The sequence below is a fragment of the Salmo salar genome, chromosome ssa24 (assembly GCF_905237065.1).
Source record: "Salmo salar chromosome ssa24, Ssal_v3.1, whole genome shotgun sequence".
Classification (NCBI taxonomy): Eukaryota; Metazoa; Chordata; class Actinopteri; order Salmoniformes; family Salmonidae; genus Salmo; species Salmo salar.
In genome coordinates, this window is record NC_059465.1 from 40,189,500 (window position 1) to 40,211,289 (window position 21,790).

The 21,790-nt window shown below is 42.0% G+C and overlaps 1 protein-coding gene across 2 annotated transcripts in view; it reads left to right on the forward strand.

Moving 5' to 3' along the window:
- LOC106585906 (transmembrane protein 132C) overlaps positions 1-21,790 on the forward strand; it is a 497,731-nt gene that overhangs the window by 385,702 nt on the left and 90,239 nt on the right. For both annotated transcript variants that reach the window (XR_006761888.1, XM_045707191.1), the window contains exon 4: positions 1,955-2,138. Coding sequence is in view for 1 of the 2 variants with exons in the window: in XM_045707191.1 (XP_045563147.1) it covers positions 1,955-2,138 (184 nt within the window). In the remaining variant the exon portion in view is untranslated. The remainder of the gene's footprint in view (positions 1-1,954; positions 2,139-21,790) is intronic.

Below are 21,790 nucleotides of genomic sequence, written 5' to 3' on the forward strand. Positions count from 1 at the left end.
ATAGAGGGGTGTGGATCATTAGCTCATTCCGACCCAGAAAGTTTTCATTTAGGATGGGGTGATTACCGTATTCAATTTTTACCACTTGAGTTGGTGCGAAAGTCACAGTCACAGTGATCACTAGAATTCTAACTCACTGGTCATTTATCCAACTCGCCAGCTTACGCCAACCAAACTGACGTGTAACACATCTTCTTAAGAGATACATTCAGTAGGTTAATAGACAGACAACTACACTGCCTTCACACCCCTGGACTTTTCCCTAATTTTGTTGGGTTACAAAGTGGGATTAAAATGGGTTTAATTGTGATTTCTGGTCAACGATCTACAAAAAATACTCCTTAATGTCAAATTGGAAGAAACATTTGAACAATTATGGAAATGTAATGAACAAAAAAGCCCTAATATATCTTGATTAAGATATTCAACCCCACTGAGTCAATACATGTTAGAATCACCTTTGGCAGCGGTTGCAACTGTGCACACCTGGATTGTACAATATTTGCCCATTGTTCTTTTTTAAATTCTTCATCCTCTGTCAAGGTTGTTGTTGATCATTGCTAGAAAGTCATTTTCAAGTCTTGCCATAGATTTTCAAGCCAATTTAAGTCAAAACTGTTTCTCAGCCACTCAGGAACACTCAATGTCATCTTGGTAAGCAACTCCAGTGTATATTTGGCCTTGTGTTGTAGGTAATTGTCCTGCTGAAAGGTCCGTTTGTCTCCTAGTGTCTGGTGGAAAGAAGACTGAACCAGGTTTTCCTCTAGGATTTTGCCTGTGCTTAGCTATATTTTGTTTCATTTAATCCTAAACTCCATAGTCCTTGCCTATGACAAGCATAGCCATAACATGATGCAGCCACCACCATGCTTCAAAATATGAAGAGTGGTACTCAGTAATGTGTTGAATTGGATTTGCACCAAACATAACGCTTTGTATTCATGAAGTGTATTTCTTTGCCACGTTTTTTTGCAGTATCACTAAAAGTACCTTGTTGCTAACAGGTTGCATGTTTTGGAATATTTTATTCTGTACAGGCTTCCTTCTTTTCACTATGTCATTTAGGTTAGTATTGTGGAGTAACTGCAATGTTGTTGATCCATCCTCAGTTTTCTCCTATCACAGCCATTAAACTCTGTAACTGTTTTAAAATCCTAATTGGCGTCATGGTAAAATCCCTGAGCGGTTTCCTTCCTCTCTGGCAACTGAGTTAGGAAGGACACCTGTATATTTGTAGTGACTGGGTATATTGATTGACCATCCAAAGTGTAATTAATAACTTCACCATGCTCAAAGGGATATTCAGCATCTGCTTTTATTTTTTTTATTTTACACATCTAACAATGGATGCTCTTCTTTGCGAGGCATTGGAAAACCCCACTGGTCTTTGTGATTGAATCTGTGTTAAAAATTCACTACTCGATTGAGGGACCTTACACGTAATTGTATGTATGGGGTACAGAGATGTTAAGCACTATTATTGCACACAGAGTGAGTCCATGCAACTTATTATGTGATTTGTTGAGCACATTTTTACTCCTGAACTTATTAAGGCTCGCCATAACAAAGGGGTGGACTAATTATTGACCAAAGACATTGCAGCTTTTCATTTTGTATTATTTCAAACATTCCACTTTGACATTATGGGATATTGTGTGTATATCAGTGACACACAATCTCAATTTAATCAATTTTAAATTCAGGTTGCAACACAACAACATGTGGAAAAAGTCAAAGGACTGCTGTATATATGCATTCGTCTCATAAGACCATAGATTTTGTAGACAACCAGACATATTTGTGGCTGTTAACACATCTGTTTATGCTATCCTGGTGCAGTGAAAATAAAAATAAATAAAAATAAAGTAAGCATTATGCAACGTCTTTTAGAGATCTTTTATGTTTTTGTTTATGGAGCCTCTAGCCTGATGTTCTGCTTGATGCCTCCATACAGGTTGGAGGGCTCCTTTTACGAGGTGATGCAGGTGGAGTTTGAGATGGACAACATCATCAACCTACAGTCTACCCAGACCATCCGGTGGCAGATCGAGTATCCCTCCACAGGCACACAGGCAGAGGCCGTCTCCCACCTCTACATCAGCCAGAGAGACATCCAGGGCATCGTACCCCTGGCCGAGGTAAAAGGAAACTAGGAGGAGCTAGGAGGACAATATGGGGCAGGACAGGTCATTTAAACAGGGATCTAGAACATCCATGTGCTGGGTATTCTTTGGAAGCCATTTTATTTTAAATCAGCAATAGAGCTCTCCTCAGTCAAGTCAATGAACATCCATGAGTTGAAGACCAGGAAGAAAAGCCCCCCTCGAAATGTCAGATGCATATTGACTAGTCATCGATTCCCCAGGGCCATGCAGATACCCTCCATCTGTCACCTACTCCTTCTCCCCCTCAGAAGAACACACCGACATGTTCTTTCATTTTGACTTAATAAGCAGCTTTCTCCTCCATCCCACTTCCTTGGAGGCTCTAAATGTCTGAAATGTCAGACCGTGTACCACCCTCCTGCTCTGCACAGCACCCCTGCTACCCCCCTTCCTGTCCCCCTGTCTACTATAGACTGGCAGGGGTCAGAGGTGACATGTAGATCAGTAAGAGGGCCTGAGGGAAGATGGATCCCTCTCCCTGGGCTGGACGGATCCCTCTCCCTGGGCTGGACGGATCCCTCTGCCTGGGCTGGACGGATCCCTCTGCCTGGGCTGGACGGATCCCTCTGCCTGGGCTGGACGGATCCCTCTGCCTGGGCTGGACGGATCCCTCTGCCTGGGCTGGACGGATCCCTCTCCCTGGGCTGGACAGATCCCTCTCCCTGGGCTGGACGGATCCCTCTCCCTGGGCTGGACGGATCCCTCTCCCTGGGCTGGACGGATCCCTCTGCCTGGGCTGGACGGATCCCTCTCCCTGGGCTGGACGGATCCCTCTCCCTGGGCTGGACGGATCCCTCTGCCTGGGCTGGACGGATCCCTCTCCCTGGGCTGGACAGATCCCTCTCCCTGGGCTGGACGGATCCCTCTCCCTGGGTTGGACGGATCCCTCTCCCTGGGCTGAACGGATCCCTCTGCCTGGGGGGCTCATGTCTCAGAGCACCTTCTTTTGGGGGGTTAGAGTTCTAGGTTAAGGTTAAGATCTATGTACATTTTCCCTATCCCAGTTCACACACCTGATTCAACTTATCAAGGGCTTGCTCATTAGTTGACCAGTTTAATTGGGTGTAAGTGGAGTGGCTGGCGGTGCTCGAGTGGAGGTTTGGGAAACGCTGCTCTACAGGAACTGTTATGAATTTCAGGATTATTATAATAGTTTGTAAATATTGTGAAATGTATGGGTTTAGATTAAGATCCAATAACCTAGTATGGTGTAATACTAATATACAGTACCAGAGGTGGTTTTAAATTCTTATTATTGAAATATTTTTCTTTAGGGATCAACTAGTTAGATCAACTTTAATATTGCAGATAGATTGTAGATTCCATCAATGTAATTGTCTGCATCATTTCCAATCCCCCATATATTTTTCGGTAAATATACAGTACCAGTCAAAAGTTTGGACACACCTACTCATTCAAGGGTTTTTCTTTTTTTTAAACTATTTTCTACATTGTAGAATAATAGTGAAGACATCAAAACTATGAAATAACACATATCATATGGAATCATCTAGTAACAAATCAAAATATATTTGAGATTTGAGATTCTTCAAAGTATCCAACCTTTGCCTTGATGAAAGCTTTACACACGCTTGGCCTTCTCTCAACCAGCTTCATAAGGAATGCTTTTCCAACAGTCTTGAAGGAGTTTGCACATATGCTGAGCACTTGTTGACTGCATTTCCTTGACTCTGTGGTGTAATACTTCTACACCAGAGGTGTTTTAAAATTATTATTATTTAGATATTTTTCTTCAGGACCATATCTCAGACTGGCCAATGCAAAGAAAATATAAAAATGGGAAAAAGAACACAGACACTGGACAGAGGAACTCTGCCTACAAGGCCAGCATCCCGGAGTCGCCTCTTCACTGTTGACATTGAGACTGGTGTTTTGCGGGTACTATTTAATGAAGCTGCCAGTTGAGGACTTGTGAGGCGTCTGTTTCTCAAACTAGACACTCTAATGTACTTGTCCTCTTGCTCAGTTGTGCACCGGGGCCTCCCACTCCTCTATCTATTCTGGTTAGAGCAAGTTTGCGCTGTTCTGTGAATGGAGTAGTACAGTACACAGCGTTGTACGAGATCTTCAGTTTCTTGGCAATTTCTCACATGGAATAGCCTTAATTTCTCAGAACAAGAATAAACTGACGAGTTTCAGAAGAACGTTTTTGGTTTCTGGCCATTTTGAGCCTGTAATCGAACCCACAAATGCTGATGCTCCAGATACTCAACAAGTCTAAAGAAGACCAGTTTTATTGCTTCTTTAATGAGCACAACAGTTTTCAGCTGTGCTAACATATTTGCAAAATGATTTTCTAATGATCAATTAGCCTTTTAAAATTATAAACTTGGATTAGCTAACACACTGTGTCCATTGGAACACTGGTTGCTCATAATGGGCCTCTGTACGCCTATGTAGATATTCCATAAAAAATCTGCCGTTTCCAGCTACAATAGTCATTTACAACATTAACAATGTCTACAGTGTATTTCTGATCAATTGATGTTATTTTAATGGACCAAAAATGTACTTTTCTTTCAAAAACAAGGACATTTCTAAGTGACCACAAACGTTTGAATGGTAGTGTATATACAGTGCATACATAAAAACAGAAATACCTTATTTACATAAGTATTCAGACCCTTTGCTATGAGACTTGAAATTGAGCTCAGGTCCATCCTGTTTCCATTGATCATCCTTGAGATGTTTCTACAACTTGATTGGAGTCCACCTGTGGTAAATTCAATTGATTGGACATGATTTGGAAAGGCACACACCTGTCTATATAAGGTCCCACAGTTGGCATTGTATGGTCAGAGCAAAAACCAAACCATGAGGTCGAAGGAATTGTCCATAGAGCTCAGAGACAGGATTGTGTTGAGGCACAGATTACATTTTGTATTTTTATTTAACCTTTATTTAACCAGGTAGGCTAGTTGAGAGCAAGTTCTCATTTACAACTGCGACCTGGCCAAGAAAAAGCAAAGCAGTGCGACAAAAAACAACAACACAGAGTTACACGTGGGATAAACACAAGTACAGTCAATAACACAATAGAAAAATCTATATACAGTGTGTGCAAATGGCGTAAGGAGGTAAGGCAATAAAGAGGCCATAGTAGCGAAGTAAGTACAATTTAGCAAATTAACACTGGAGTGATAGATGTGCAGATGATAATGTGCAAGTAGAAATACTGGTGTGCAAAAGAGCAAAGAAAAGTAAATAAAAACAATATGGGGATGAGGTAGGTAGTTGGATGGACTATTTACAGATGGGCTGTGTACAGCTGCAGCGATCGGTAAGCTTCTCAGATAGCTGATGCTTAAAGTTAGTGAGGGAGATAAAAGTCTCAAACTTCAGCGATTTTTGAATTCGTTCCAGTCATTGGCAGCAGAGAACTGCAAGGAAAGGCGGCCAAAGTAGGTGTTGGCTTTGGGGATGACCAGTGAGATATACCTGCTGGAGCGCGTGCTACGGGTGGGTGTTGTTATGGTGAGCTTTACTTTGCAAAGACTTAAAGATGACCTGGAGCCAGTGGGTCTGGTGACGAGCATGTAGCAAGGGCCAGCCAACGAGAGCATACATGTCGCAGTGGTGGGTGGTATATGGGGCTTTGGTGACAAAACGGATGGCACTGTGATATAGAGTGCTGGAGTGTTGGAGGCTATTTTGTAAATTACATCTAGCCAGACACCTTGCAGTCTAGCCAGACACCTAGGTATTTGTAGGTGTCCACATATTCTAAGTCAGAACCGTCCAGAGTACTGATGCTAGTCGGGCGGGCGGGTGCGGGCAGCGATCTGTTGAAAAGCATGCATTTAGTTTTACTAGCGTTTAAGAGCAGTTGGAGGCCACGGAATGAGTGTTGTATGGCATTGAAGCTAGTTTGGAGGTTTGTTAACAGTGTCCAAGTAAGGGCCAGATGTATACAGAATGGTGTCGTCTGAGTACACCCTCAGCAAGAGCGACATCGTTGATATATGCAGAGAAAAGAGTCAGCCCGAGAATTGAACCTCTATGGGTACCCCCATAGAGAATGCCAGATGTCGGACAACAGGCCCTCCGATTTGACACACTGAACTCTATCTGAGAAGTAGTTGGTGAACCAGGCGAGGCAGTCATTTGAGAAACCAAGGCTGTTGAGTCTGCCGATATGAATACGGTGATTGACAAAGTTGAAAGCCTTGGCCAGGTCAATGAAGATAGCTGCATATTACTGTATTTTATTGATGGCGGTTATGATATCGTTTAGTACCTTGAGTGTGGCTGAGGTGCACCCATGACCAGCTCGGAAACCAGATTGCACAGCGGAGAATGTACGGTGGGATTCGAAATGGTCAGTGATCGGTTTGTTAACTTGGCTTTCGAAGACTTTAGAAAGGCAGGGCAGGATGGATATAGGTCTGTAACAGTTTGGGTCTAGAGTGTCACCCCCTTTGAAGAGGGGGATGACCGCGGCAGCTTTCCAATCTTTAGGAGTCTTGGACGATACGAAAGACAGGTTGAACAGACTAGTAATAGGGGTTGCAACAATGGCGGCGGATAATTTTAGAAAGAGAGGGTCCAGATTGTCTAGCCCAGCTGATTTGTATGGGTCCAGGTTCTGCAGCTCTTTCAGAACATCTGCTATCTGGATTTGGGTGAAAGAGAAACCGGGGAGGCTTGGGCAAGTAGTTGCAGGGCGTGCGGAGATGTTGGCCGGGATTGGGGTAGCCAGGATGAAAGCATGGCTAGCCGTAGAGAAATGCTTATTGAAATTCTCGATTATCGTGGATTTATCGGTAGTGACAGTGTTTCCTAGCCTCAGTGCAGTGGGCAGCTGGGAGGAGGTGCTCTTATTCTTCATGGACTTTACAGTGTCCCAAAACTTTACAGTGTCCCAAAACTTTTTGGAGTTACAGCTGCAGGATGCATATTTCTGTTTGAAAAAGCTAGCCTTTGCTTTCCTAACTGACTGTGTGTATTGGTTCCTGACTTCCCTGATCTGGGGAAGGGTACCAAAAAATGTCTGCAACATTGAAGGTCCCCAAGAACACAGTGGCCTCCATAATTCTTAAATGGAAGAAGTTTGGAACCACCAAGACTCTTTCTAGACCTTGCTTCCTGGGCAAACTGAGCAATCGGGGCCTTCCCTGTAGCTCAGTTGGTAGAGCACAGTGTTTGCATCGCCAGCATGGTGTGTGCAACGCCAGGGTTGTGGGTTCGATTCCCACGGGGGCCAGTACAAGAAAGAAAGAAATGAAATGTATGCATTCACTACTGTAAGTTGCTCTGGATAAGAGCGTCTGCTAAATGACTAAAATGTAAATGTAAAAATTTGGAAGACCCATTTGTGACCAATCGGGGGAGAAGGGCCTTGGTCAGGGAGGTGACCAAGAGCCCAATGGTCAATCTGACAGAGCTACTGAGTTTCTCTATGGAGATTGGAGAACCTTCCAGAAGGACAACCATGTCTGCAGCACTCCACCAATCAGGTTGATTTGCCAGACGGAAGCCACTTCTCAGTAAAATGCACATGACAGCCCGCTTGGAGTTTGCCAAAAGCCACGTAAGGACTCTCAGGCCATGAGAAACAAGATTCTCTGGTCTGATGAAACCAAGATTGAACTCTTTGACCTGAATGCCAAGCCTCACGTTAAGAGGAAACTTGGCACCATCCCTACGGTGAAGCATGGTGGTGGCAGTATCATGCTGTGGGGATGTTTTTCAGCAGTAGGGACTGGGAGACTAGTGAGGATCGAGGGAAAGATGAAAGGAGCAAGGTACAGATGAAAACCTGCTCCAGAGCACTCAGGATCTCAGACTGGGGCAAAGTTTCACCTTCCAACAGGACAACGACCCTAAGCACACAGCCAAGACAAAGCAGGAGTGGCTTCGGCACAAGTCTCTGAATGTCCTTAAGTGGCCCAGCCAGAGCCCGGACTTGAATCCGATCGAACGTCTCTGGACAGACCTGAAAATGGCTGTGCATCGACACTCCCCATCCAACCTGACAGAGCTTGAGAAGATCTGCAGAGAAGAATGGGATAAACTTCCCAAATGCATGTATGCCAAATCCAAGAAGACTCAAGGCTGTAATCGCTGCCATAGGTGCTTCAAAAAAGTACTGAGTAAAGAGTTTGAATACTTATGTAAATGAAATTTTTCATTTCTTTAAATAAATTGGCAAAAACAAAAAAATAAACAGTTGTGCTTTTTCATTATGGGGTATTGTGTGTATATTGATGACGGGAAAAAATGATTTAGTCCATTAGAATAAGGCTGTAACGTCATAAAATGTGGAAAAAGTCAAGGGGTCTGAATACTTTCCGAATGCACTGTACATATATATACTATCTACCAAGATAGTTCTCATCTATATTATTCATAGCCATCTATTTACGACCACAAACCAATGCTGGCACTAAGACCGCACTCAACGAGCTGTATAAGGCCATAAGCAAACAAGAAAATGCTCATCCGGAAGTGACGCTCCTAGTGGCCGGGGACTTTAATACTTAATTCTATTTGACGTAATTTCTACCAGCATGTCACATGTGCAACCAGAGGGAAAAAAAACTCCAGAACACCTTTGCTCCACACAGAGAGATGCATACAAAGTTCTCCTTTGCCGTCCATTTTGCAAATCTGAACATAATTCTATCCTCCTGATTCCTGCTTACAACCAAAAACGATCAATCAAATTCAATCAAATGTATTTATAAAGCCCTTTTTACATCAGCCGATGTAAAACAAAAACTATAGCATGAAGTACCAGTGACTCGCTCAATACGGAAGTGGTCAGATGACGTGGATGCTAGCTACACTACAGGACTGTTTTGCTTGAACAGATTGGAATATGTTCCGGGATTCATCCAATGGCATTGAGGAGAATACCACCTCAGTCACCGGCTTCATCAATAAGTCCATCGATGACGTCGTCCCCACAGTGACCCAACCAGTACATATCCCAACCAGAAGCCATGGATTACAGGCAACATCTGCAGCAAGCTAAAGGCTAGAGCTGCCGCTTTCAAGGAGCGGGAAACTAATCCGGACGCTTATAACAAATCCCGCTATGCCCTCAGACGAACCATCAAACAGGCAAACCGTCAATACAGGACTAAGATTGAATCCTACTACACCGGCTGTGACGCTCGTCGGATGTGGCAGGGCTTGAAAACTATTACGGATTACAAAGGGAAACCCAGCCACAAGCTGCCCAGTGACGCGAGCCTACCAGATGAGCTAAATGTATTTTATGATTGCTTCAAGGCAAGCAACACTGAAGCGTGCATGAGAGCACCAGGTGTTCCGGACGACAGTGTGATCACGCTCTCCATAGCCGATGTGAGCAAGACCTTTAAACAGGTCAACATTCACAAAGCTGCGGTGCCAGACGGATTACCAGGATGTTTACTCAAAGCATGCAAAGACCAACTGGCAAGTATCTTCACTAACAATTTCAACCTCTCCCTGAGCGAGTCTGTAATACCTACATGTTTCATGCCGACCACCATAGTCCCTGTGCCCAAGATAGCAAAGGTAAACTGCCTAAATGATTACCGCCCCGTAGCACTCATGTCGGTTGCCATGAAGTACTTTGAAAGGCTGGTCATTGCTCACATCAACACCATCATCCCGGAAACCTTAGACCCACTCCAATTGACAAGCATTTCAAGGCAAAGGGTGGCTGCTTTGAAGAATCTAAAATGTAAAATATATTTTGATATGTTTAAAACTTTTTTTGTTACTACATGATTCCATATGTGTTATTTCATAGTTTGAATTCTTCACTTTTATTCTACAATGTAGGTGTGTCCAAACTTTTGACCTTTTAAAAATATATTTTCCGTCATTATTTTCCGTACCACCATTCCCCTAAATGGAGTAAACTTATGAACAACAACACTTAGGCTTCTACTTCCAACTAATACATACCTTATGATTTTACGGACACCATATATTTTACAATACTTATTTTTTGTTTGTTTTTACTCCTATCCTTCCGCGACCCTCAACCCCTCATCTATTTCTGAACACCATCCAGTTTGATTTCTATTTGCCATATCTTTTTACCTGTGCTGTTTCAAAGTTCTGAACCTAGATACATTTTACAGACCTAGTATATTTTACATTAGTTATCTTGTTGTTATTATGTAGCCTAGTGAAGCTTTTAGAGAGAGGTTTAGTGCTTTTATATTTAATCATCTCAACCCACCCAATTCATATTCATTATATAGACAGGCACGTTTTATCTTATTATTTCAGTCCAAGTCATCAACTCATCTCTATAGAGCTGCTGACTATGCTGTCTGACAAAATCACTATTTTAGTAGTTCTCAAAGTAAATAAGTTATACTTTTATGACTGCTGAATACCAACTATCAATCACTTAGATCATGTATTTTCAGGTAGAGATACCACTCAGAAACGTATCTCTATGTATCCCCTCTTGATCGCACAGGCATAAAAGAAACACAGACTGGACAAGTAGCCACGCAATGGATTATGGTCATTGTAGTTAATGATCATGTTTGCTGCACTACACTACATAGAACATGGCAGCATGTAGCCTAGTGGTTAGAGCGTTGGGTCAGTAACTGGAAGGTTTCTTGATCGAATCCCCGAGCTGACAAGGTAAAAATCTGTCGTTCTGCACCTGAGCAAGGCAGTTAACCCACTGTTCCCCGGGCGCCGAAGATGTGGATGTCAATTAAGGAAGTCACCTGCACGTCTCTGATTCAGATGGGTTGGGTTAAATGTGAAAGTCACATTTCAGTTGAATACATTGTTGGACAACTGACTAGGTATCTCCCATTCAACCCCTCCCATCTATCTCTTAACACTATCCTCAGTGGATTTTTACTTGTCATATATTTTTCAACTGTGCTGTGATGTTTTACAAAAGTTCTGAACCTTTCTATTCTTGTAGTTTCTACAGATTGTAAATTAAAGATTCAAAAAATTCCATTATTCCAGTATTATTATATTATTGATCGATTGCCTATGACTTTTCATATCACCCAGCAGTGCTATCTGCAGAGTTAGGTCCAGGTAAATGCTGCAATTCTTCATCCTTTCCTGAACCTGTGACCAAAAACAAGCTACATATGGACAGTACCAAGACAAGTGATCTAATGATTCTGTCTATTCGCAGCAAAATCTGCAGAGCTGGGAAGGTTGCATAACCCATATATATAACATTCTATTGGTTGCAAGAATTTTGTATGATAATTTAAATGAAAAGTTTTGAATCTGGCATTGTTTTAGTTAGGAACTCCTCTCACCTGGTTGTCTAGGTCTTCATTGAACACGAATTGACAGGAAATAACTATAGCCAGTAGACACATGGCCCTCCAGGAATTTACTTTGACAGCCCTGTCATATGCAGTCCAACCTACCTACCTCATCCATTCACCCTTTTGTGCATGTGTCCACCATCTCTCCCTCCCATAGCCTATAGCTCTAGCAGGCAAGCAGGTAATTCTATGGTCTGTCCTGATGGATTTCAAAGTGCTGGACGAGGCTCAGTTTACAGGCTGTCAGGTCTCAGAGAGGGGTCAGTGTGAGAGGTCACAAGATGAAAGCCAGCCAATTGCTGTGTAAGGAGAGGTCACCAAATGAAAGGTGGATAATCAGAACATGTGCTCTGTCTGCCTCTGTCTGCCTCTGAGTCATCACATGGTCAGGTCAGATAGTGGCCTGTGTGGGGAAACAAACTCACGACTTTTGGGTTGTTTGGAGGGAAAGATCCAGATTGGATTCACACACGTGTGTCTGTCTGTCTGTGAGTCATCACTTTGCTGTGTATAGTCCCTTTGTTATTCCGTAATGGTGAAAATGATGTGACATTATTTCACTCAAAGTCCTCCTCCATGTCATGCTTTTGGTCATCGTGATGCTTGGCTACACAGTGAAAACCTCTTTTGAAAATATGGATTATTAGGTGCAATTTGTCTTGCACAGTGAAGGCTTTTTTATAGACAAGAGGAGGCTCCTAAAAGCGGATTATTTTGCTGCTTTTTGGGATTTTTGGCTTGAAAGACCACGATAAATTGGATCAGTAATGCGCTTCCTTTATCTTCAAAGTACGATCATTACTGGGCTGTGTTGGGCTTGTTATGGGGCATTTTTCACCCCTCAATGCACTGAGTCGCTCTGTCTCTCTCTCTCTCTCTCTCTGTCTCTCTGTCTCTCTCTGTCTCTCTCTCTCTCCGTCTGTCTCTCTCTCCGTCTCTCTCTCTCTCTGTCTCCGTCTGTCTCTGTCTCTGTCTCTCTCTCTCCGTCTCTCTCTCTCTCTCTCTCTCTCTCTCTCTCCGTCTCTCTCGCTCTGTCTGTCTCTCTCTCTCTGTCTGTCTCTCTCTCTCTGTCTCTCTCTCTCTCGCTCTCTCTCTCTCTCTCTCTCCCTCAGTAGCTATTTTCTCTTTTTTTCCTCCTCCCTTGTTCATTGTTTCTCCTTCCCATCCCTCAGATAGATACAGCTGTGTTTTTATACAGTTTAATTATTTATCACTCTCTCTCTCTCGTTCTCTCTCTCTCGCTCTCTCTCTCTCTCTCTCTCTCTCGCTCTCTCTCTTTCTGTCTTTGTGTCTATCTCTCTATCTGTGTCTGTCTGTGTGTTAAATCCCAGCAGACAAGGCATGCACTCCAAGTCCCCGACACAAAATTAATTCTTAATTGGAACACTTGTTTATCTTTGTTCCTTGATGATGCAAATGAGTTGCAGCAGTACCCAATGGGCTAAATACATCTGAGGAAGGGGGGGGCATCTGTGTGAGGAAAAAAGTTGCAATTGAAAAGTGACTCTGACTTAATTACAGATTGACTGTTTTCCGTTTTCAGTGAGTGTGCTTTTTTTCTGTCTTCTCAACCCAATTTGAAGAGCTTGGCTAAATAACTGCAGATTGTTTTCTTCGAGGGGATGACGAGAATAAGTAATTTCCCACCAGTTATTAAGTCCTGAAACACCAAATTGTGCGTCTCTCACAGTGTTTTTAGAGAAAGCAAGACCTTAATTGATTCAGGTCATTAAATCTCAGACTTACACTCAGACACATTAGAATAGGAGCAGACTCCCATTTGGTAAATAATCCCTTCTTTTTTTTAAGCCATCTTCTCACCTGTAAAAAGAAAGTTATGTTTTTTCTTCTTCCATAGCAGCACTGGTGTCCCTCCAGGCTTTTAAGCACTAGTGTTATTAGTGTTTCCATCACTAGGGCTGACACCAAGGAAAGAGTATCAACAACCTATGCATAATGACTATTGCTCCCTCTCCCACAGACTATCCATACTGACTTTATGCCCATCCACAGGTCTCTACCCACTCAGACACAACCTACGCAGCTGCTGAAATGATTAGCCAAATACATTTAAACTCCATTTTTCACAATTACTGACATTTAATCCTAGTAAAAAGTCCCTGTCTTAGGTCAGTTAGGATCACCACTTTATTTTAAGAATGTGAAATGTCAGAATAATAGTAGAGAGAATGATTTATTTCAGCTTTTATTTATTTAATCTCATTCCCAGTGGGTCAGAAGTTTACATACACTCAATTAGTATTTGGTAGCATTGCCTTTAAATTGTTTAACTTGGTTCAAACGTTTCAGGTAGCCTTCCACATCCTTCCCACAATAAGTTGGGTGAATGTTGGCCCATTCCTAATGACAGAGCTGGTGTAACTGAGTCAGGTTTGTAGTCCTCCTTGCTCGCACACACTTTTTCAGTTCTTCCCACAAATCTTCTATGGGATTGAGGTCAGGGCTTTGTGATGGCCACTCCAATACCTTGACTTTGTTGTCCTTAAGCCATTTTGCCACAACTTTGGAAGTATGCTTGGGGTCATTGTCCATTTGGAAGACCCATTTACGACCAAGCTTTAACTTCCTGACTGATTTCTTGAGATGTTGCTTCAATCCACCTGCATAATTTTCCTACCTCATGATGCCATCTATTTTGTGAAGTGCACCAGTCCCTCCTGCAGCAAAGCACCCCCACAACATGATGCTGCCATCCCGTGCTTCACGGTTGGGATGGTGTTCTTCGGTTTGCAAGCCTCCCCCTTTTTCCTCCAAACATAACGATTGTCATTATGGCCAAACTGTTCTATTTCTGTTTGTCCCCATGTGCAGTTGCAAACTGTAATCTGGCTTTTTTATGGTGGTTTTGGAGCAGTGGCTTCTTCCTTGCTGAGTGGCCTTTCAGGTTATGTCGATATAGGACTCGTTTTACTGTGGATATAAATAGATGTGTACATGTTTCCTCCAGCATCTTCACAAGGTCCTTTGCTGTTGTTCTGGGATAGATTTGCACATTTCGCACCAAAGTATGTTCATCTCTAGGAGAATGAACGCGTCTCCTTCCTGAGCGGTATGACGGCTGCGTGGTCCCATGGTGTTTATACTTGTGTACTGTTGTTTGTACAGATGAACGTTTTACCTTCAGGCGTTTGGAAATTGCTCCCAAGGATGAACCAGACTTCTGGAGGACCACAATTTTTTCTCTGAGGTCTTGGCTGATTTCTTTAGATTTTCCCATGATGTCAAGCAAAGAGGCACTGAGTTTGAAGGTAGGCCTTGAAATACATCCACAGGTACACCTCCAATTGACTCAAATGATGTCAATTAGCCTATCAGAAGCTTCTAAAGCGATGACATAATTTTCTGGTATTTTCCAAGCTGTTTAAAGGCATAGTCAACTTAGTGTATGTAAACTTCTGACCCACTGGAATTGTGATACAGTGAATTATAAGTGAAATAATCTGTCTGTAAACAATTGTTGGAAAAATGACTTGTGTCATGCACAAAGTAGATGTCCTAACCGACTTTCCAAAACTATAGTTTGTTAACAAGAAATTTGTGGAGTGGTTGAAAAACTAGTTTTAATGACTCCAACCTAAGTGTAGGTAAACTTCCGACTTCAACTGTATATATTTGCCTGTTTCGCATGTTATTTTGGCAATCATTCATGTTACATATCAGTTTGCAAACAATGTTAAAAAAATATATTATTGAGTTAATAAAACAGCATACAAACATGGTCTGTTTCTTGGGCAGCTCCAAAATGCAGGTGTTTGAGCCTAGCTCAGTGCTTTCTGTGGTGGAACGGCAGCCTGTGAAAGCCTTTACCTGCTCAAATATCCGACCAATCAGCCTGTTACCAACCCTTAGTAAACCTTTGTAAAATATTGTGTTTGAACAGAAAAGATTATATTTTACAGTAAATAAATTAACAACAGACTTTCAGCAAGTTTATAGGGAAGGGCATTCAATATGCATGGAGGATTGGCTGAGAGAAATTGATAATAAAACTTTTGACATTATCTATTAGAGTATGCTGCTGGAAAAAATGATATGTTATGGCTTTACACCCCCTGCTATATTGCTATCGAGAGTTACCTGTCTAACAGAACACAGAGGGTGTTCTTTAATGGTAGCCTCTCCAACATAATCCAGGTAGAATCAGGCATTCCCCAGGGCAATCTTTACTAATGACCTGCCACGGGCTCTGAGTATAGCCTGTGTGTCTATGTATGTGGGTGACTAAACACTATACACATCAGCTACTAAAGCGAGTGAAATCACTGCAACACTTAATTTACAAAGAGCTGCAGTCAGTTTCAGATTGTGTGGCAAGAAATAAGTTAGTTCTAAATATTTCAAAAACTAAAAGCATTGTATTTGGGACAAATCATTCACTCGCTTGCTTATACTTAGAGCTAGGTGATAATGATATAAGAACAAACATTGTGAATTTACTGAACATAAATGTAAGAATGTTTATGTACAGTTCAATAGTCAAAACTAATGTCGGCATTCGTTATTATTGAAGGAGAATATGTGTAGATTAGTGACACAAACTCTCAATTTTCAATTCAGGCTGTAACACAACAAAATGTGGAAAAAGTCAAGGGGTGTGAATACTTTACATGTATGTCCTATTCTACCAGTCACTTTTCAGCCGTGTTTACATGTATATCCTACTATCAGCCACTTTTCAGCCCTGTTTACATGTATATCCTACTACCAGCCACTTTTCAGCCCTGTTTACATGTATATCCTACTACCAGCCACTTTTCAGCCCTGTTTACATGTATATCCTACTACCAGCCACTTTTCAGCCCTGTTTACATGTATATCCTACTATCAGCCACTTTTCAGCCCTGTTTACATGTATATCCTACTACCAGCCACTTTTCAGCCCTGTTTATATGTATATCCTACTATCAGCCACTTTTCAGCCCTGTTTACATGTATATCCTACTACCAACCACTTTCTATGTATAAACCCACTTCAACCACTCCAGTACCTCTGCACATTGCATAACGTACTGGCACAGAACTGTATATACTTGCTATCTTGTGTTTCTTTAACTCACATCATAGTTATTGTGTTTTTATTTCATTATCTATATCATCTATATCTGCATTGTTGGGAAATATTTCTCAAGGTAAGAATTTCACTGTACTGTTTTACACCCATTGTATCCTGTGCACGTGGCAAATAAACTTTGAAACTTGAATGGATAATGTTACACTTTACAGGGAGAGACAATGGTTCCAATGCCAAATAAACTTGTGCTAAGCTGTATACAGAAGCACCCTTTTCCCAGGAAACATTTACATTTGAGTAATTTAGCAGACGCTCTTTTCATACTGGTCCCCCAGCGGGAATCAAACCCAAAACCCTGGTGTTGCAAGCACCATGCTCTACCAACTGAGCCACACGGGATCACAAACTGCCTGGTTCTCCCATCCACTCAGACTGTTAGAAGTTAAAGCTTTTAATTGCTTTTTATTTATGAGTGTAATATTCCGGTAACTGCCAAAATAATTTGAAACACGTGAGTAAATGAGGGATACAAAGTATATTGAAAGCAGCTGCTTCCACACAAGTATGGTTCCTGAGTTGATTAAGCAATTAACATCCCATCATGCTTAGGGTCATGTATAAAAATGCTGGGCAGGTCATTATTTTGGCTACCATGGCTATGGCCCCATAGGATGACAATACCCCCATCCACAGGGTACAAGTGGTCACCGAATGGTTTGATGAGCATGAAAATGATGGAAACGATATGCCTCAACCCAATTGAAAACTCATGGGAGATTTTTTTTTTTTTTAAATGTCCCCCTCATATTTCTCCCCAATTGCGGTCTTGTCTCACCGCTGCAACTCCCCAACGGGCTTGGGAGAGGCAAAGTTTGAGTCATGCATCCTCCAAAACATGACCCACCAAACCATGCTTCTTAACCCGGAAGCCAGCTGCACCATTGTGTTGGAGGAAACACTATTCAACTGACGACTGTTGTCAGCCTGCAGGTACCCGGCCCACCACAAGGAGTCGCTAGAGTGTGATGAGCCAAGGAAAGCCCATCAGCCAAACCCTCAACTAACCCGGACGATGCTGGGCCAATTGTGCGCCGTCCTTTGGGAATCCTGGTCTGGGGATATATTGTAGTACTATATCGGGGTTGAGTGCATTCCTCTTCAATTAGGACAGTCTCAATCTCAATAGCAGGACTTTTTTTCAATCTCAGCATGGCCTACATCACTAGTTCATTTCACTGCACCACACAACTGCACAGTGACATGTCGAGTTCTCTCCTCATCTTCCTATTCCTCAACAAACAAACTGGCCTTAGCCACTCCTAGTAGTCCAACTAACAATGTTGGGGTGCTGTTACTTATCGTGGTCCAATTAATCAAGTTATGCGTCAAGCGGAGCAAACAGTAACTGGGTCATCTGGAGATTGTGAAATCAGTCCCTCTACGGCCCTCCGAGGCACATTTCCATACGGAGCGGCCACTCCAATCAGTCAACACCTCAGTAAGAGACATCACTACTGGGTATAAATAGAGTTGGCCAGGCGAGACGGCCTCAGCCCAGCTGACTTAACCCACCACCAAGTGTGGAAAAGAGAGGCAAACATAGGCTGATTACTGAAGCTGGACAGAGAGGGGAGGGAGAGGGGGAGAGATGGACAGAGAGGGGAGGGAGACAGGGAGAGATGAACAGAGGGGAGGGAGGATGGGAAGGAGCGGGAGAGAGAGGTAGTGTATGTAAAGGCTGAATCATAGAGTGAGTGAAATATGTGAATATAACAGTCTTGATGCAACAAACTGGACTAACTATACAATACTGTGGGAAGACTGTATGCAAGTACTAGTGCTGAGCAATTAAACTATTTCATTATTTTGGTGGGTTATTAAGAAAACCAATTGACCGACATCGGTTCCATTAGTTGAATTCCATTTAATTTCAGGTTTTTTGGTGAGCCCAACGCCACGTTTCTCTAGAGCAGGGCTCTACAACGCTGTTCCTGGAGAGCTACCCTCCTGGAGGTTTTCACTCCATCCCCAGTTGTAACTAACCTGGTTCAGTTTATCAACCAACTAATCATTTGAAGAACTAGTCAAATGATTTTGTCATAGCTCTGCAGCAAACGTAGGCAGGCTAGCTAAATAGGATGACTAAAGACAGTACAGTATGGGGAGAACAGAAATAACGTTGTCTTTAAGGAATAACATAATATTAAAGTCATCAAATAAAAATGAAGTAGTATGGGTCTTTCTATAAACAAAGGGACCAATGTGAGACATCAGTGTCAACATTTCCAAATGGTTAGATATACATTTAAATATGATTTTCTTGCAGCGTCACATGTGTAGTTACAGGAATAAGAGTCTATATAGGCACAATGAGACCATAACTCCTAGCAACAACAAAGCATCTACATGTCATTCAAAATGGCACATGAAACATGGACACTGCATGTTTCTTTGTCATGCCTAGTAGCCAGGTCTGTTTTGCTTTAGTCAACTTCTCTATCATTTATAGCCATGCTAAACATTCCAGAAGAATGAAAAGGATAAATAACAGCATTTCTATATTCTGTAATAGTTAATAGAATAATAGGATAGAATAATAGAATACAATGGGTTCTGTCAACAAAATCATTGGCAATAATAATAACCAATAATGACATCATTATAATCAGTAAACTCTTCAAGCAGTGTGTGAACACTAGACATCACATTCTTGCTTCCTCTGCCCTTGTTTCCTCCACTCCTTGCCTCTCCTTGAAAGTGCATTGGAACCCGAGGGGAGGAACCTTCCCTACTCTCCCCCAATGTGCTTTGAGAGGGAGGTGAGGAAAGGAGGAAACAAGGGGAGAATCTCAATTGCATTTCCTTCCAGGTCCTCTATGCTCGCCTTCTCAAAACCCATTGGATAAGAAGGTGAGAAGGGAGGGACCTCTGACCTTCACATCCAATGTGTTTTGAGAAGGAGACGAGGAGGTAGGATACAACGAATCAAGGAAATGCAATTGAGTATGCAATATTTGACAGCTATTACATTTTTTGGACAGTGACTGACTGACTTAAAATAATATATATACAGTTTGTCACGGCTGTCGTCGGGAATGGAGGACCAAAATGCAGCAGGAATGTGGATGCTCATCTTGTATTTATTTTAAAATCAAGTGAACACCAAAATAACAAAAACGAAGAACTCATGAACAACAAAACAGTCTTGTCATGCTCACACATGCAAAACAAGAAACAATCTCCCACAACACTACACCAAACAATTACCCATATATAGGACTCTTAATCAGAGGCAACAAGAAACACCTGCCTCCAATTGAGAGTCCAAACCCAAACCTAAACATAGAAAACCTAAACTAGACAGAATTCAGAAATACAACCTAGAACATACTAACCTAGAACATACACCAAAACCCAGGAACACATAAATCAAACACCCCTCCACAACACACACAAAACCCCCACCATACAAAACAAATATCCCTCTGCCACGTCCTGACCAAAATACTAAACAACTACTCCTTCTGCTGGTCAGGCCGTGACACAGTTGAAGTCGGAAATTTACATACACCTTAGCCAAATACATTTAAACTCAGTTTTTCACAATTACTGACATTTAATCCTAGTAAGAAATCCCTGTCTTACGTCAGTTAGGATCACCACTTTATTTTAAGAATGTGAAATGTCAGAATAATAGTAGAGAGAATGATTTATTTCAGCTTATATTTATTTCATCTCATTCCCAGTGGGTCAGAAGTTTACATACACTCAATTAGTATTTGGCAGCATTGCCTTTAAATTGTTTAACTTGGGTCAAATGCTTCAGGTAGCCTTAAACAAGCTTCCCACAATAAGTTGGGTGAATTTTGGCCCATTCCTTCTGACAGAGCTGGTGTAACTGAGTCAGGTTTGTAGTCCTCCTTGCTCGCACACACTTTTTCAGTTCTGCCCACAAATGTTCTATAGGATTTAGGTCAGGGCTTTGTGATGGCCACTCCAATACCTTGACTTTGTTGTCCTTAAGCCATTTTTCCACAACTTTGGAAGTATGCTTGGGGTCATTGTTCATTTGGAAGACCCATTTACGACCAAGCTTTAACTTCCTGACTGATTTCTTGAGATGTTGCTTTAATACATCTGCATAATTTTCCTCCCTCATGATGCCATCTATTTTGTGAAGTGCACCAGTCCCTCCTGCAGCAAAGCACCCCCACAACATGATGCTGCCACCCCCGTGCTTCACGGTTGGGATGGTGTTCTTCGGCTTGCAAGCCTCCCCCTTTTTCCTCCAAACATAATGATTGTCATTATGGCCAAACTGTTCTATTTTTATTTCATCAGACCAGAGGACATTTTTCCAAAAAGTACGAATTGAGTCCCCATGTGCAGTTGCAAACCATAGTCTGGCTTTTTAATGTTGGTTTTGGAGCAGTGGCTTCTTCCTTGCTGAGCTGCCTTTCAGTTTATGTCGATATAGGACTCGTTTTACTGTGGATATAGATACTTTGTACCTGTTTCATCTTCACAAGGTCCTTTGCTGTTGTTCTGGGATTGATTTGCACTTTTCGCACCAAAGTACATTCATCTCTACGAGACAGAACGCGTCTCCTTCCTGAGCGGTATGACGGCTGCGTGGTCCCATGGTGTTTATACTTGCGTACTATTGTTTGTTCAGATGAACGTGGTACCTTCAGGTGTTTGGAAATTGCTCCCAAGGATGAACCCGACTTGTGGAGGTCTACAATTTTTTTTCTAAGGTCTTGGCTGATTTATTTTGATTTTCCCATGATGTCAAGCAAAGAGGCACTGAGTTTGAAGGTAGGCCTTGAAATACATCCACAGGTACACCTCCAATTGACTCAAATTATGTCAATTAGCCTATCAAAAGCTTCTAAAGCCATGACATCATTTTCTGGAATTTTCCAAGCTGTTTAAAGGCACAGTCAACTTAGTGTATGTAAACTTCTGACCTACTGGAATTGTGATACAGTGAATTATAAGTGAAATAATCTGTCTGTAAACAATTATTGGAAAAATTACTTGTGTCATGCACAAAGTAGATGTCCTAACCAACTTTCCAAAACTATAGTTTGTTAACAAGAAATTTGTGGAGTGGTTGAAAAACGAGTTTTAATGACCAACCTAAGTGTAGGTAAACTTCCGACTTCAACTGTATATTTAACCTTTATTTAACTAGGCAAGTCTGACTGAACTACCATAATACAACCCATAGCACCTACTTCCTTAGAGTCTAGACACTGAGAGGGATTGATGGGTGGTGACATGGTGAGAGCTCCACCACACTCTCT